Genomic DNA, 15,985 nt, shown 5'->3' on the forward strand with positions numbered 1-15,985 from the left:
AGGGACACGAATCCCTATCCCTGGGACTTTCCCAGGGACAAAAAACCCTGGGACTATCCCAGGGACAAGAAAGCCTGGGACTATCCAAGGGACAAGAAACCCTGGGACTATCCCAGGGACAAGAAACCCTGGGACTGCCCCAGGGACAAGAAACCCTGGGACTATCCCAGGGACAAGAAACCCTGGGACTATCCCAGGGACAAGAAACCCTGGGACTATCCCAGGGACAAGAAACCCTGGGACCATCCCAGGGACAAGAAACCCTGGGACTATCTCAGGGACAAGAAACCCTGGGACTATCCAGGGACAAGAAACCCTAACCCTGGGACTATCCCAGGGACTAGAAACCCTGGGACTATCCCAGGGACATGAAACCCTGGGACAATCCCAGCGACAAGAAACCCTAACCCTGGGACTATCCCAGGGACAAGAAAGCCTGGGACTATCCCAGGGACAAGAAAGCCTGGGACTTTCTCAGGGACAAGAAACCCTGGGACTATCCCAGGGACAAGAAAGCCTGAGACTATCCCAGGGACAAGAAACCCTGGGACTATGACAGGAAACCCTGGGACTATCCCAGGGACAAGAAAGCCTAACCCTGGGACTATCCCAGGGACAAGAAAGCCTGGGACTATCCAGGGACAAGAAACCCTAACCCTGGGACTATCCCAGGGACAAGAAAGCCTGGGACTGTTCCAGGGACAAGAAACCCAGGGATTATCCCAGGGACAAGAAACCTTGGGACTAACCCAGGGACAAGAAACCCTGGGACTATCCAGGGACAAGAAACCCTAACCCTGGGACTATCCCAGGGACTAGAAACCCAAGGACTATCCCAGGGACATGAAACCCTGGGACAATCCAGGGACAAGAAAGCCTGGGACTATCCCAGGGACAAGAAAGCCTAATTGCACACATTTGAATGCCAAAGACACACCAGAATGGCTTTCCAGTAGGTGTTGAATGCTCCTGAATGTTACAGTCTCAGTTCTGACTTTAATCTGCTTAAAAAAACAGGAACAAAGTTTGAATATTGCTGTCCATCAAAGATTTCCAACCAAATTTGGATTAACAGGTTAATGTCAAGCCCTGCATGTGTTTTTCAAAAGTCTCATGGAATATAGGTCTATATTGAACACCACACATTCGCTGCTACTGAAGACTGAATGATAGAACAGCTATTTCCATGTTAAAATGTTATGGGATGCATTTTCTCCATTGTTTTTGATGGTAGGCCTCTCTGGTAGGCCAACATTATGATCAAAGAGCCAGAGTTGCCTACTTGTCCACTGTTAAAACTGTAACTTAAAGCAGGTACAGTCTCGGTGTTCACAGTAAAACTGTTACTTAAAGCGGGTACAGCCTCAGTGTTCACAGTAAAACTGTAACTTATAGTGGGTACAGCCTCAGTGTTCACAGTAAAACTGTAACTTATAGTGGGTACAGCCTCAGTGTTCACAGTAAACGTACGCTGGAAGTTGAACATAATTTTCACAACTTTCAAGTTTGAGCAAAGCAGACCTCAAATTTGCATAGTGGTGAAAATTGAGTAAACATTTGACATAATATACAGATACATTACAGCCTGGAACACTGGTTGGCACACTGGACATGATGTAGTAGTTTACTTTGAGTTTAATTTGCTCATTTTATCCCTAAACCAGTAATGTTTCTTAATAAATACCCCTAATATATCATATTTTGTTTCTTAATTGTAGAGACGGTCGCAGATTATAATATCGGAATGGCATCACTATCCTCCGGTAAAGTCCCTTTAAACTTTAAGTAAACACAGACGTACACACACAGGACCTAGTGAAAGTCTACACCTGCTTTGCAGAGTCTTCACATTTTGCTGCCTTAGAATTAAGTCAAAAAGGACTTCAATTATGATTTTTTCTGACAGATCTACATAAACCTATTCCACATATTCAAAGTGAAAGAATGTATTGATTGCGTATGTTTTCACACCCCAGGGTTCATACTTGGTGGAAGCCTCTTTGTGATAGGTGTAAGGATCAAAAGACATGACATGAGCAGAGCCCAGGTAAAAAAGAAAAGGAAAGCTTACCTCCATCTTCTGAAATCCCTGGGACTATCCCAGGGACAAGAAATCTTGGGACTATCCCAGGGACAAGAAAGCCTGAGACTATCCCAGGGACAAGAAACGTTGGGACTATCCCAGGGACAAGAAATCTTGGGACTATCCCAGGGACAAGAAAGCCTGGGACTATCCCAGGGACAAGAAATCTTGGGACTATCCCAGGGACAAGAAAGCCTGGGACTATCCCAGGGACAAGAAATCTTGGGACTATCCCAGGGACAAGAAAGCCTGGGACTATCCTAGGGACAAGAAAGCCTGGGAATGTCCCAGGGACAAGTTAGCCTGGGACTATCCCAGGGACAAGAAAGCCTGGGACTATCCCAGGTGACAAGAAAGCCTGGGACTATCCCAGGTGACAAGAAAGCCTGGGACTATCCCAGGGACAAGAAAGCCTGGGACTATCCCAGGGACAAGAAAGCCTGGGAATGTCCCAGGGACAAGAAAGCCTGGGACAATCCAGGGACAAGAAAGCCTGGGACTGTCCCAGGGACAAGATTGCCTAATTGCACACATTTGAATGCCAAAGACACACCAGAATGGCTTTCCAATAGGTGTTGAGTGCTCCTGAATTGTCCAGTCTCAATTCTGACTTTAATCTGCTTAAAAAAACAGGAACAAAGTTTGAATATTGCTGTCTATCGAAGATTTCCAACCAAATGTACTGTGCTTGAAGAGTTTTGACAAAAACAACGGATATATGTCGCGCTAAGAGTTGTGGTAAGTTGGTAGAATCTTATTGGAAATGGTCCACAGCTGTAATGGCTGCCTAAGGGGCTTCCACCAAGTAGTAACTCTGGGGGGGTGAAGACGTACGCTGTCAAGACATCCTCATTTACTATTTAATATATTGTATACACACATTTATACACAAACACAGATATCCACACACACCCACCGACACGCCTACTGTACATATGTTTAGATACATATTATACTGAAACACATTGACTAAATCCCCATCGTTTACATATTATACTGAAACACATTGACTAAATCCCAGTCGTTTACATATTATACTGAAACACATTGACTAAATCCCAGTCGTTACATATTATACTGAAACACATTGACTAAATCCCCATCGTTTACATATTATACTGAAACACATTGACTAAATCCCCATCGTTTACATATTATACTGAAACACATTTACTAAATCCCCATCGTTTACCTATTATTCTGAAACACATTTACTAAATCCCCATCGTTTACCTATTATTCTGAAACACATTTACTAAATCCCCATCGTTTACATATTATTCTGAAACACATTTACTAAATCCCAGTCGTTACATATTATACTGAAACACTGAATAAATCCCCATCGTTTACATATTATACTGAAACACATTGACTAAATCCCAGTCGTTACATATTATACTGAAACACATTGACTAAATCCCCATCGTTTACATATTATACTGAAACACATTTACTAAATCCCAGTCGTTACATATTATACTGAAACACTGACTAAATCCCCATCGTTTACATATTATACTGAAACACATTGACTAAATCCCAGTCGTTACATATTATACTGAAACACATTGACTAAATCCCCATCGTTTACATATTATACTGAAACACATTGACTAAATCCCAGTCGTTACATATTATACTGAAACACATTTACTAAATCCCCATCGTTTACATACTATACTGAAACACATTGACTAAATCCCCATCGTTTACATATTATACTGAAACACTTTGACTAAATCCCTGTCGTTTACTTTGCTTATTCCATCTCTAGAACAATGTCTTAATAAACACCATTTGGTTTTCAAATTGTAGAGGTACATGGATATGCTTTCCTCTCGGGCTAGTCAGGTAAGATCCATTTAAACAAACTATCACAATTCAAAATGAGAAATACACACAATAAATCGGATATAATAATATATTAAAAATGTATTATTTAAAGTGTTAGCCTTACATTTTGCTCAAAGCTCTACTATATGACAGAATTAAGTCTGTGACTGTGAATGTTGTCCATTATTGATAATCTTTGTCTCACAGTGTGCTGTGATGGCCAGTTCCTACTCAATCTTGGGAATATGGGAAACCAGGTCCTGCATCAACACCTACGGCTTCATCTGTCAGCGCAAAGTTGGTGAGCAAAGACATTCTTCTATTTCCTCTTCTTTCTTTCTCCTCCTTCTCCTCTTCTTTCTCTCTCATCCTCTTCATCCTCTTCTTCATCCTTCTTCTCGTCTCCATCCTCAGCCCTCTGATTTGTAATGTGACTAAGTGTTGCTCTGCCCTCCTAGACTCAGGCATCCCAGTCCCGGCCCCGACAGTGTTACCTAGAGGCTGGGTGAAGCTGGCCAACGACTCTTACAAGGTGCTGCCCCAGAACTGTACATGGCCCGAAGCCCGGATGCAGTGTGAGGCTGAGGAGGGCCAGCTGGCTAGCACCCTGGATGAACTGTCAGCAGCCTACCTGGAGCTGCAGGCTCTGAAGCTGCAGACACCACTGTGGATTGGACTCAATAGGAATGAGGTACAGTACAAGCTGTATCTTCAGGTGCCACAGACTCCTCATCAGAATAGGCAGGTTATTGGTACTGCTGGATTCTGGGTGAAACTTTGAACACTGCTATACTAGAGACATGATGGATCAGAAGTAATACTATAGTATCTGAGGGGTGATAGAGAATGGTTGTTACATCAGAAGTAACAAGGTGCTTCTACATCTGCATTGCTTGCTGTTTGGGGTTTTAGGCTGGGTTTCTATACAGCACTTTGTGACATCAGCTGATGTAAGAAGGGCTTCATAAATTAAATTGATAGAAGTTAATGGTTATCTGTAGGAGCCAGATGGCTTTGGAATGTGCTGGGTGGACGGGAAGAAGTCAGGGGACTGCTGTAGGGGGATACGGGTGGGTTTCAACCACAGGGTCGTCTACAGCACCACAAAACGGTGTTCCTCTGAGATACAGCCTAGGTGTTCAGATTGTCAGGAAGGCTAGTGTACTGTAATATAACATGTTTTTATGCCAACGCGACTTACAGTCATGCGTGAAAACATTTTGGTATGGGAGGTGCCAGCAGGAATCAAACCCATGATAGTGAAGTTGGAAGCGCCATGCTCTACAAACTGACTTACAGCTGTAGTGGTTTGTCTTTTCAGACACAAGGCTACTTCAGGTGGATGGACGGCTGGCCCTTGAGCCTGGCCCGGTGGGCAACAGGCGAGCCCAGCAGAGACCGGCCCTGTGTCTACCTGGATGTGGAAGGCACCTGGAAGACAGCCCATTGTAACCACACCTACCCCAGTGTGTGCAAGCAGTCCACAGGTGAGACAGTCACTGAACCCGGTATGTTAGTAGTCACCAGGTGAGACAGTCACTGACCTCAGTGTGTTAGTAGTCACCAGGTGAGACAGGTACCTACCCCAGTGTGTTAGTAGTCTCCAGGTGAGACAGTCACTGACCCCAGTGTGTTAGTAGTCTTCAGGTGAGACAGGTACCTACCCCAGTGTGTTAGTAGTCACCAGTTGAGACAGGTACCTACCCCAGTGTGTTAGTAGTCACCGGTTGAGACAGGTACCTACCCCAGTGTGTTAGTAGTCACCAGGTGAGACAGGTACCTACCCCAGTCTGTTAGTAGTCACCAGGTGAAACAGGTACCTACCCCAGTGTGTTAGTAGTCACCAGGTGAGACAGGTAGCTACCACAGTGTGATAGTAGTCACCAGGTGAGACAGGTACCTACCCCACTGTGTTAGTAGTCACCAGGTGAGACAGTCTCCTACCCCAGTGTGTTAGTAGTCACCAGGTGAGACAGTCACCCACCCCAGTGTGTTAGTAGTCACCAGGTGAGACAGGTACCTACCTCAGTGTGTTAGTAGTCTCTTGGTGAGACAGGTACCTACCCCAGTGTGTTAGTAGTCACCAGGTAAGACAGGTACCTACCCCAGTGTGTTAGTAGTCACCAGGTGAGACAGGTACCTACACCAGTGTGTTAGTAGTCACCAGGTGAGACAGGTACCTACCCCAGTGTGTTAGTAGTCACCAGGTGAGACAGTCACCTACCCGAGCGTGTTAGTAGTCACCAGGTGAGACAGGCACCTACCCCAGTGTGTTAGTAGTCACCAGGTGAGACAGGCACCTACCCCAGTGTGTTAGTAGTCACCAGGTGAGACAGGTACCTACCCCAGTGTGTTAGTAGTCACCAGGTGAGACAGTCACCTACCCCAGTGTGTTAGTAGTCCCCAGGTGTGACCTGTACCTACCTCAATGTGTTCGTAGTCCCCAGGTGAGACAGTCTCCTACCCCAGTGTGTTAGTAGTCACCAGGTGAGACAGTCACCTACCCCAGTGTGTTAGTAGTCCCCAGGTGTGACCTGTACCTACCTCAATGTGTTCGTAGTCCCCAGGTGAGACAGGCTCCTTCCTCAGTGTGTTAGAAGTCCCCAGGTGAGACAGGTACATACCCGAGTGCTTTAGTAGTCCTCAGGTGAAACAGATACCTACCCCAGTGTGTTAGTAGTCACCAGGTGAGACAGGTACCTACCCTGGTGTGTTAGTAGTCACCAGGTGAGACAGGTACATACCCCAGTGTGTTAGTAGTCACCAGGTGAGACCGGTACCTACCCCAGTGTGTTAGTAGTCACCAGGTGAGACAGGTACCTACCCCAGTGTGTTAGTAGTCACTATGTGAGACAGGTACCTACCCCAGTGTGTTAGTAGTCACCAGGTGAGACAGGTACCTACCTCAGTGTGTTAGTAGTCACCAGGTGAGACAGGTACATACCCCAGTGTGTTAGTAGTCACCAGGTGAGACAGGTACCTACCCCAGTGTGTTAGTAGTCACTAGGTGAGACAGGTTCCTACCTCAGTGTGTTAGTAGTCACCAGGTGAGACAGGTACATACCCCAGTGTGTTAGTAGTCACCAGGTGAGACAGGTACCTACCCCAGTGTGTTAGTAGTCACCAGGTGAGACAGGTACCTACCCCAGTGTGTTAGTAGTCACCAGGTGTGACAGTCTCCTACCCCAGCAGACCTATTTGTAGGTCCCTATTCAGCGCCGTAATCCCATACGCTAGTTTCTTCCAGAGAGGAGATCCTATTGGTGGATCCCTGTGCAGTGCTGTAATCCTATTGGTTGGTTCCCCCCATAGCTGTCCCGCCCACGGCCCCACCCCAGTACCCCGGGGTATGTGTCCAGGAGGAGGAGGACATCAGCGGTAGGAACAGCCCCTGGTCCTGGTTGCCTTTCCGAGGGCACTGCTACAGCTTCATCATTAACGACATTGAGTGGTCCGACGCCTCCACCAGCTGTATACGCAAAGGTAGGAGGAGCCTCAAAACCAAGGGTGTGTCAAAAAATGCCGCCCTATTGAATACCCGTGATTTCTGATAAGATGACTTGGCAGGAGAGAGACGAGACTTGAGGCCATGTAACACATTTCATTCAGAACTCTTCAGGGTTCAAAATGCCAGATTTGATAGCAAGTTTCATCTTAGATCCAAGGGCATAGTACTTAGTGCACCTTCACTATTCCCTACATAGTGCACTACTTTTGATCAAGGCCCTATGCGGGGTACCGTTATAAAATGGAGCAATTTTGGACGGGGCCCATATCCCATTCTCTAACCCCTCTCCTCCAAGTGTGTACTGGTTGACTGGATTGGTGGAAGAAAGGTGTTTCAGTGTGTGTCCCACCTATCTAATGATGTAGTTCACAGACTGTTACACCTATCTAATGCTTTAGGATACAGACTATTACACTAATCTAATGCTTTAGGACACAGACTGATACACCTATCTAATGATGTAGGACACAGACTGATACACCTATCTAATGATGTAGTACACAGACTGATACACCTATCTAATGATGTAGTACACAGACTGTTACACCTATCTAATGCTTTTACATCCTGGCGTGGAGTGAGATGGTGAACGCTTCAGGGAGAAAAGGAGACAACTGGAATTGGGATCCAGTATTCCATGAACTCTGCACTTCTTTGGACAGAACAAACCGTAAAGAAAGTAATTGGAGAAGCATTAATACGAATATTGTGTGTGAAGGGGCGTCTCTGGTGAGCATCGAGGATCCTGCAGAACTCCGCTTCATAAAGAGCAACCTGGAGTTTCTGAAAGACAGCTACTCTTCCTTCTGGATAGGCCTGTTCAAAACACACCTAGGTAACTACCAATCCTTCTAGATAGGCCTGTTCAAAACACACCTAGGTACCTACCAATCCTTCTAGATAGGCCTGTTCAAAACACACCTAGGTAACTACCAATCCTTCCAGATAGACCTGTTCAAAACACACCTAGGTAACTACCAATCCTTCTAGATAGAAAGGCCTGTACAAAACACACCTAGGTAACTACCAATCCTTCTAGATAGGCCTGTTCAAAACACACCTAGGTACCTACCAATCCTTCTAGATAGGCCTGTTCAAAACACACCTAGGTAACTACCAATCCTTCCAGATAGACCTGTTCAAAACACACCTAGGTAACTACCAATCCTTCTAGATAGAAAGGCCTGTACAAAACACACCTAGGTAACTACCAATCCTTCTAGATAGGCCTGTTCAAAACACACCTAGGTACCTACCAATCCTTCTAGATAGGCCTGTTCAAAACACACCTAGGTAACTACCAATCCTTCCAGATAGACCTGTTCAAAACACACCTAGGTAACTACCAATCCTTCTAGATAGAAAGGCCTGTACAAAACACACCTAGGTAACTACCAATCCTTCTAGATAGGCCTGTTCAAAACACACCTAGGTACCTACCAATCCTACTAGATAGGCCTGTTCAAAACACACCTAGGTAACTACCAATCCTTCCAGATAGACCTGTTCAAAACACACCTAGGTAACTACCAATCCTTCTAGATAGAAAGGCCTGTACAAAACACACCTAGGTAACTACCAATCCTTCTAGATAGGCCTGTTCAAAACACACCTAGGTACCTACCAATCCTTCTGGATAGGCCTGTACAAAACACACCTAGGTAACTACCAATCCTTCCAGAGAGGCCTGTACAAAACACACCTAGGTAACTACCAATCCTTCTGGATAGGCCTGTTCAAAACACACCTAGGTAACTACCAATCCTTCTAGATAGGCCTGTTCAAAACACACCTAGGTACCTACCAATCCTTCTAGATAGGCCTGTTCAAAACACACCTAGGTAACTACCAATCCTTCCAGATAGACCTGTTCAAAACACACCTAGGTAACTACCAATCCTTCTAGATAGAAAGGCCTGTACAAAACACACCTAGGTAACTACCAATCCTTCTAGATAGGCCTGTTCAAAACACACCTAGGTACCTACCAATCCTTCTAGATAGGCCTGTTCAAAACACACCTAGGTAACTACCAATCCTTCCAGATAGACCTGTTCAAAACACACCTAGGTAACTACCAATCCTTCTAGATAGAAAGGCCTGTACAAAACACACCTAGGTAACTACCAATCCTTCTAGATAGGCCTGTTCAAAACACACCTAGGTACCTACCAATCCTTCTGGATAGGCCTGTACAAAACACACCTAGGTAACTACCAATCCTTCCAGAGAGGCCTGTACAAAACACACCTAGGTAACTACCAATCCTTCTGGATAGGCCTGTTCAAAACACACCTAGGTAACTACCAATCCTTCCAGAGAGGCCTGTACAAAACACACCTAGGTAACTACCAATCCTTCTGGATAGGCCTGTTCAAAACACACCTAAGTAACTACCAATCCTTCTGGATAGGCCTGTTCAAAACACACCTAGGTAACTACCAATCCTTCTAGATAGATAGGTCTGTTCAAAACACACCTAGGTAACTATCAATTCTTCTAGATATCCCTGTACAAAACACACCTACACTTTTATAATAAAAAGGTTCCAAAATGGTTCTTCGGCCGTCACCATGGGAGAACCCTGGTAACAGCCGAATAGCTCATTTAGGTTCTAGAAATAACCTTTTCCTGTAAGAGTGTAGGTAACTACATGACTAACAACAGACCCTGTTGCAGGTCAGTGGAAGTGGCTGGACCAAACAGTGCTGGACTACATTAACTGGGCTGAAGGACAGCCTCAGGACTCTCCCTATGAATATGGATATATACAATCCTCCGATGGGACCTGGAGCACTGCCTCCAGTTGGGCTGATAAACCATACATCTGTAAGAAGCCCAAAGGTGAGACAGAACTTACATCTGTGAGAAAGACGAGGGTGAGACTGACTATACATCTGTAGGAAAGACGAGGGTGAGACTAACCATACATCTGTGAGGGGAACGGCACCTCCGTACCTTCAGGCTCTGATCAGGCCCTACACCCAAACAAGGGCACTACGTTCATCCACCTCTGGCCTGCTCGCCTCCCTACCTCTGAGGAGGCACAGCTCCCGCTCAGCCCAGTCAAAACTGTTCGCTGCTCTGGCGCCCCAATGGTGGAACAGGCTCCCTCACGACGCCAGGACAGCGGAGTCAATCACCACCTTCCGGAGACACCTGAAACCCCACCTCTTTAAGGAATACTTGGGATAGGATAAAGTAATCCTTCTACCCCCCCCCCCCCCCCCAAAAAAGATTTAGATGCACTATTGTAAAGTGGTTTTTCCACTGGTTTTCTTAAGGTGAATGCACCAATTTGTAAGTCGCTCTGGATAAGAACGTCTGCTAAATGACTTAAATGTAAATGTAGGAAAGACGAGGGTGAGACTGACCATACATCTGTAGGAAAGACGAGGGTGAGACTGACCATACATCTGTAGGAAAGACGAGGGTGAGACTGACCATACATCTGTAGGAAAGACGAGGGTGAGACTGACCATACATCTGTAGGAAAGACGAGGGTGAGAGGGGAGCACCATGGCACCATGTATCTATTACAATATCCACACAACTTTCTTTCTCACTCCATAGTGTAGTGCACAAATGAATGTCAATAGAACTATAGGAAATGAAGGCCGTGAAGAAGCATTATTTGAGCAATTAGGATTATAGGCAGTAGATAGATAGATAGTTTACCTGGTTAAATAAAGGTGAAATAAACAAATAAATAGACAGTGTTAGACCTCTTAATAATACCTTGTTAATAATCCTCTCTGTTCCACCTCCAGTTCTACCAGAAACACCACCAACACAAGGTGAGTCATGAATGAATGAGCCGATCAATCAACCAACCAACCATCCATCCATCAACCCATCATCCATCCTTCAATCAACTAATCAATCTATCAATCAATCAATGAATGATCAGTCCATGAATGATCAGTCCATTACCACTCTGTCAATTAACCACTCGGTCAATTAACCACTTGGTCAATTAATCACTTGGTCAATTAACCACTCGCTCAATTAACCACTCTGTCCATTAACCACTCGGTCAATTAACAACTCTGTCGATTGACCACTCGGTCGATTAACCACTCTGTCGATTGACCTCTTTGTCGATTGACCACTCTGTCGATTGACCACTCTGTCGATTGACCACTCGTTCGATTGACCACTCGGTCGATTAACCACTCTGTCGATTAACCACTCTGTCGATTGACCACTCTGTCGATTAACCACTCTGTCAATTAACCAATCAGTCATATCAGTCAAACAATGATAGCCATACTGTAATATTTATTCCTGTGATCCTGCAGTGTCTCTGAAGGGAGGTCACAGGCGTGTGTATTCAGGCCTGGCAGTGGTGGTGGTATTGGCTACCATGTGTCTGATGGGCCTCACAGCCTTAATGCTCTACAAGAAGACCGGCCGTCCCCTGCCCTCCTTCACCAACCCCCTGGACTTCAGATCAGGCCAGAGTACCTTCGACAACCCCCTCTACACGGAGCCCATCACCGAGGTCGACCCCAGCATGGTGGACAATAGCCAGCTGGTCAACCATATGGAGGCTCAGCCAATGATCACTTTGTGATTGGGAGGAGTCAAGGGGGAGTCAAGGGGGGAGTAAGGTTAAAGATCCAACCCAGGTTAGGACAAGTCATATTTACGTGCACAAGCTTTCGAAAATAATAAACAAATTCATTGTACAAGCGCTGTTGCGAACTAGCTTCGTTGATGTTTCAATTTTTCACCTATTTATGCAAAGACTTCTGGGATATTAGAATCCTCTTGTCTCGACCTTCACATTTTGAACCTAGAAATCAGGGGATGTGTGGTGAGGTCTGAGGCCAGTTAGGCACTTTCTATTGGACCAGCTGCAGTAACTCTTGCATTGGGGACAGTGTGTGTCAGGTCATGCTGGAACAAGAAGCTGAGAAGCTGTCTAGGTGATTTGTCTCCGTTTGTGAACTTTACAATCCCACAAGATCAGCCTTAAAAGGATGATTCAGGATTTTGGCAATGATTGATACCATTTTTATGTTACTATGTCCAGTATGAAGGAAAATAGAGGTAGTTTCACGAGCCAATGCTAACTAGAATTAGCGCAAAGACTGGAAGTCTATGGGTATCTGCTAGCATGCATTAGCGCAATGACAGTAAGTCTATGGGTATCTGCTATCTATAAGGATTGGTCATTGCGTTAATGCAGGCTAGCAGATACCCATAGACTTCCAGTCGTTTAGTTTAGTTTATTAATTCGACCATTTAAAAAAAACAAGCTCACATAAAACTTGAAAAAGCCATACATTCATGAATAAAATCATAGAGGATAACACACAATAAAGTCTGGGACTTATTTCCATTGTGGTCCTCTGGAGACAAGATGGCTAGACAAGATCCAACACAGTATGACAGTGAAATAATCAAACAAAAACAGAGAAGAAGAACATCCATCTCATCATTCCAGTTACATCATAGGGGTTATTCATATGGGCACAGAAGACATCAAACATAGTTTTACTTTATTTTTAAAGTCATTGCGCTAATGCATACTAGCAGATACCCATAGACTTCCAGTCATTGCGCTAATGCATGCTAGCAGATACCCATAGACTTCCAGTCATTGCGCTAGCGCTAGTTAGCAACTTCCTTCAAACTGCATGCAGAGACATTAAAATTGTATCCACGGGACTCTGGGTCAGTAGATAAAGGGTCTCATCTGACTCTGGGTCAGTAGATAAAGGGCCCCATCTGACTCTGGGTCAGTAGATAAAGGGCCTCATCTGACTCTGGGTCAGTAGATAAAGGGCCTCATCTGACTCTGGGTCAGTAGATAAAGGACCTCATCTGACTCTGGGTCAGTAGATAAAGGGTCTCATCTGACTCTGGGTCAGTAGATAAAGGGCCTCATCTGACTCTGGGTCAGTAGATAAAGGGCCCCATCTGACTCTGGGTCAGTAGATAAAGGACCTCATCTGACTCTGGGTCAGTAGATAAAGGACCTCATCTGACTCTGGGTCAGTAGATAAAGGACCTCATCTGACTCTGGGTCAGTAGATAAAGGGTCTCATCTGACTCTGGGTCAGTAGATAAAGGGCCTCATCTGACTCTGGGTCAGTAGATAAAGGACCCCATCTGACTCTGGGTCAGTAGATAAAGGACCTCATCTGACTCTGGGTCAGATGATTAACAGCTCCATCTGACTGGGTCAGTAGATAAAGGGCCTCATTGCCAAAATACCTAAGTATCCCTTTAAGTGTGATGAAATCTTGGTATATTTTGACAGGCTCTCGTTTACTGATGTCGAACTTTTTCAACATTTAAAAATAATAATAATCAGCCAAGGAAGGTGGTCAAACCTGTCTGTCATCTGAACATTGATATTGTCCAAACCTGGCTGTCATCTGAACATTGATATTGTCCAAACCTGGCTGTCATCTGAACATTGATATTGTCCAGTATGTTGTAGTAGGGTCTCCCCATCTCTACAGTTACATCAGCTGTTTACTACGAGTTGAACATTCTGCCATGCCCAGTTCAATGCACTTCTGCTTGAATCTGATGGATTCTATTAAAATGTAACACGTTTCAAGTTAAACTGTAGTTGGTTTGTATCCTGTTTAGTGAATGATTACTGTGAGTATTAATGCAGTTTAGGTCATGAAACTGTGTGTTTGCTAGTTTAGAAACCATGACTTAGATAAGAGGAAATGGCCTAGGATCAGAGAGCAGGGTCAGGCTCAGGACAGAAGATGGATGGGTGTGATTCTGACATCTGGCTAAACAAAGAGAGGACCATGGACAGGGGAAAGGAGGGAGACTCATTGGGGTCATAAAATGTATAGCTGAGGAGGTGATGTCTACAAGAGGGTGGTGACCAAAAGGAGGGAAAAGTATAGGATGGGTTGTGATCTTTCTAAACGTATGCACTGACTGTATCCTTGGTATTAAACACTTGCAAAGTCTCTGGAGCGTTTGGTCTCAGTTCCTTATTGCAGAGAGGTTGCAATAACATTTTTCCTTCTGAACAAGTCGCTGATAGAAAGTATCAACGTCTTGTCTCTGCCGTTCCAGGGTTACAGGACTTTCATTGTTTCATTTCATTGTTGCTGGTGGGTCCAATATCGGGTAGGGAGCACCCCACTACAGGGCCAAGTCAATGTGGGCCGCCCCTGGTCATTTTAGGAGGTTTACAAAAAATCTTCAAAAATCAGACTAGGTCCAGACTTTTCAGAAATCGCGCTATGTTTGGCTGTGAGCCTGGTGATTGACCTGGTGTGGATTTTGAAAATTGCCTTTTAATGCAATTAGGGGGGTGCAGTCGGTCCATTATCGGGTAGGGAGCACGCCCCACCTGGCCCAAGTTAATGGGGGGTGCCCCTGGTCATTTTTGGAGGTCTTGAGAAAATCTTCAAAAATCAGACTATTTCTAAACTTCTCAGAAATCGCATTGTGTTTGTTCAACTTTTGCTCCAGAGACAATGTCCAGACGTGCACCTGGTGATTGAATGCATCACCTGGGCTATATTTTGACATGGTTCTTAATTGCTTCAGGGGGATGATGGAGGTCAATGCCCAGTTAGGGAGGACCCTCTAGGTGCCCCCTACCCCCACCTCCCCCACCCGGGATTGTCCACAAGAGGGCGCCACTGGACATTTTAAGCTGTTTTTAAGCATCGGTACCTGGGAACCTAATGTAAGTCAATGACAGAGCTTTGCTGAAAAATGACTAGCTTCTCTCTCATTGCACTATGTTCAACTTTTGCTCCAGAGACTATGTCCAGCCATGCACCTGGTGATTGAACGGGTTACCAGGTGTTGATTGGGGGAAATGGCTCCAGGTTCCAGCCCTCACCAAGTAGGCCAAAAAAAAGGGGGACAAAGAAGCCAACCTCCACAGAGGCTGACTGCTCTGCCCCTCTGAAGGACAGTGGAACTACGGACCTCCAGGACTCTAGTCCTTCACTCCCTGCCCAGGTAACACTCCTCTCTCTGGGCCTGAGAGTAGAGCTTACTCCCTGGAACTACAGACCTCCAGGCCTCTTGGCCTACACTACCTGCCCGGGTAACACACCTCTCTCTCGGTTTGAGTCCCAGCTAGGGGCACCTCCCCTCCATAACTTCGCCCACCAGGCAAACCGGGGCACCCACACTTAAGCACCCTTCCTTGGACACTAAAGTATATAGCCCCACTGACACGAACCACGTGCACCTGGTCATCCAAAACAGGCTTCGTGCACCTGGTGACCCACTTGCTTTCTGCTCAGAGACTAAGTCCACACATATGGATAACCAGGTGCTGATGGAACTTTCAACCCAGGCATCCACCTTCACTAGACTGTTTGCCCTCTCTTTGTCTCTGGGCCTCTGGCCTCTCGTACTCGTACAGACCGGTACTGAGGTAACTCTTGTTTGCATCATTATCAACACCTGAGAACAGGTGACCTTCAAGGAGGGGTTGAAAGAGCCCTACTAGAGTGTTACCTCCCTTACCTACATTGTTCTAACATGCCAGAGGCTGTTCAACTTGGGGACCTGCTGCGGATATGGGTACGGCCCGGCGTGAGATTTAC

The 15,985-nt window shown here is 45.5% G+C and overlaps 1 protein-coding gene across 1 annotated transcript in view; it reads left to right on the forward strand.

Annotated features, from left to right (window-relative positions):
• The window catches only part of LOC115170246 (macrophage mannose receptor 1-like), an 86,346-nt gene extending 74,209 nt beyond the window's left edge, over positions 1–12,137 (forward strand). The window contains 10 exon segments of the mRNA XM_029726642.1: positions 1,719–1,763; positions 3,902–3,937; positions 4,127–4,220; positions 4,378–4,610; positions 5,241–5,406; positions 7,232–7,402; positions 8,146–8,262; positions 10,107–10,271; positions 11,198–11,224; positions 11,729–12,137. Coding sequence (XP_029582502.1) covers positions 1,719–1,763; positions 3,902–3,937; positions 4,127–4,220; positions 4,378–4,610; positions 5,241–5,406; positions 7,232–7,402; positions 8,146–8,262; positions 10,107–10,271; positions 11,198–11,224; positions 11,729–12,003 — 1,329 coding nt within the window. The 3' untranslated portion in view covers positions 12,004–12,137.
• Positions 12,138–15,985: the final 3,848 nt, after the last annotated feature.

Source organism: Salmo trutta, chromosome 31, assembly GCF_901001165.1.
Source record: "Salmo trutta chromosome 31, fSalTru1.1, whole genome shotgun sequence".
NCBI lineage: Eukaryota > Metazoa > Chordata > Actinopteri > Salmoniformes > Salmonidae > Salmo > Salmo trutta.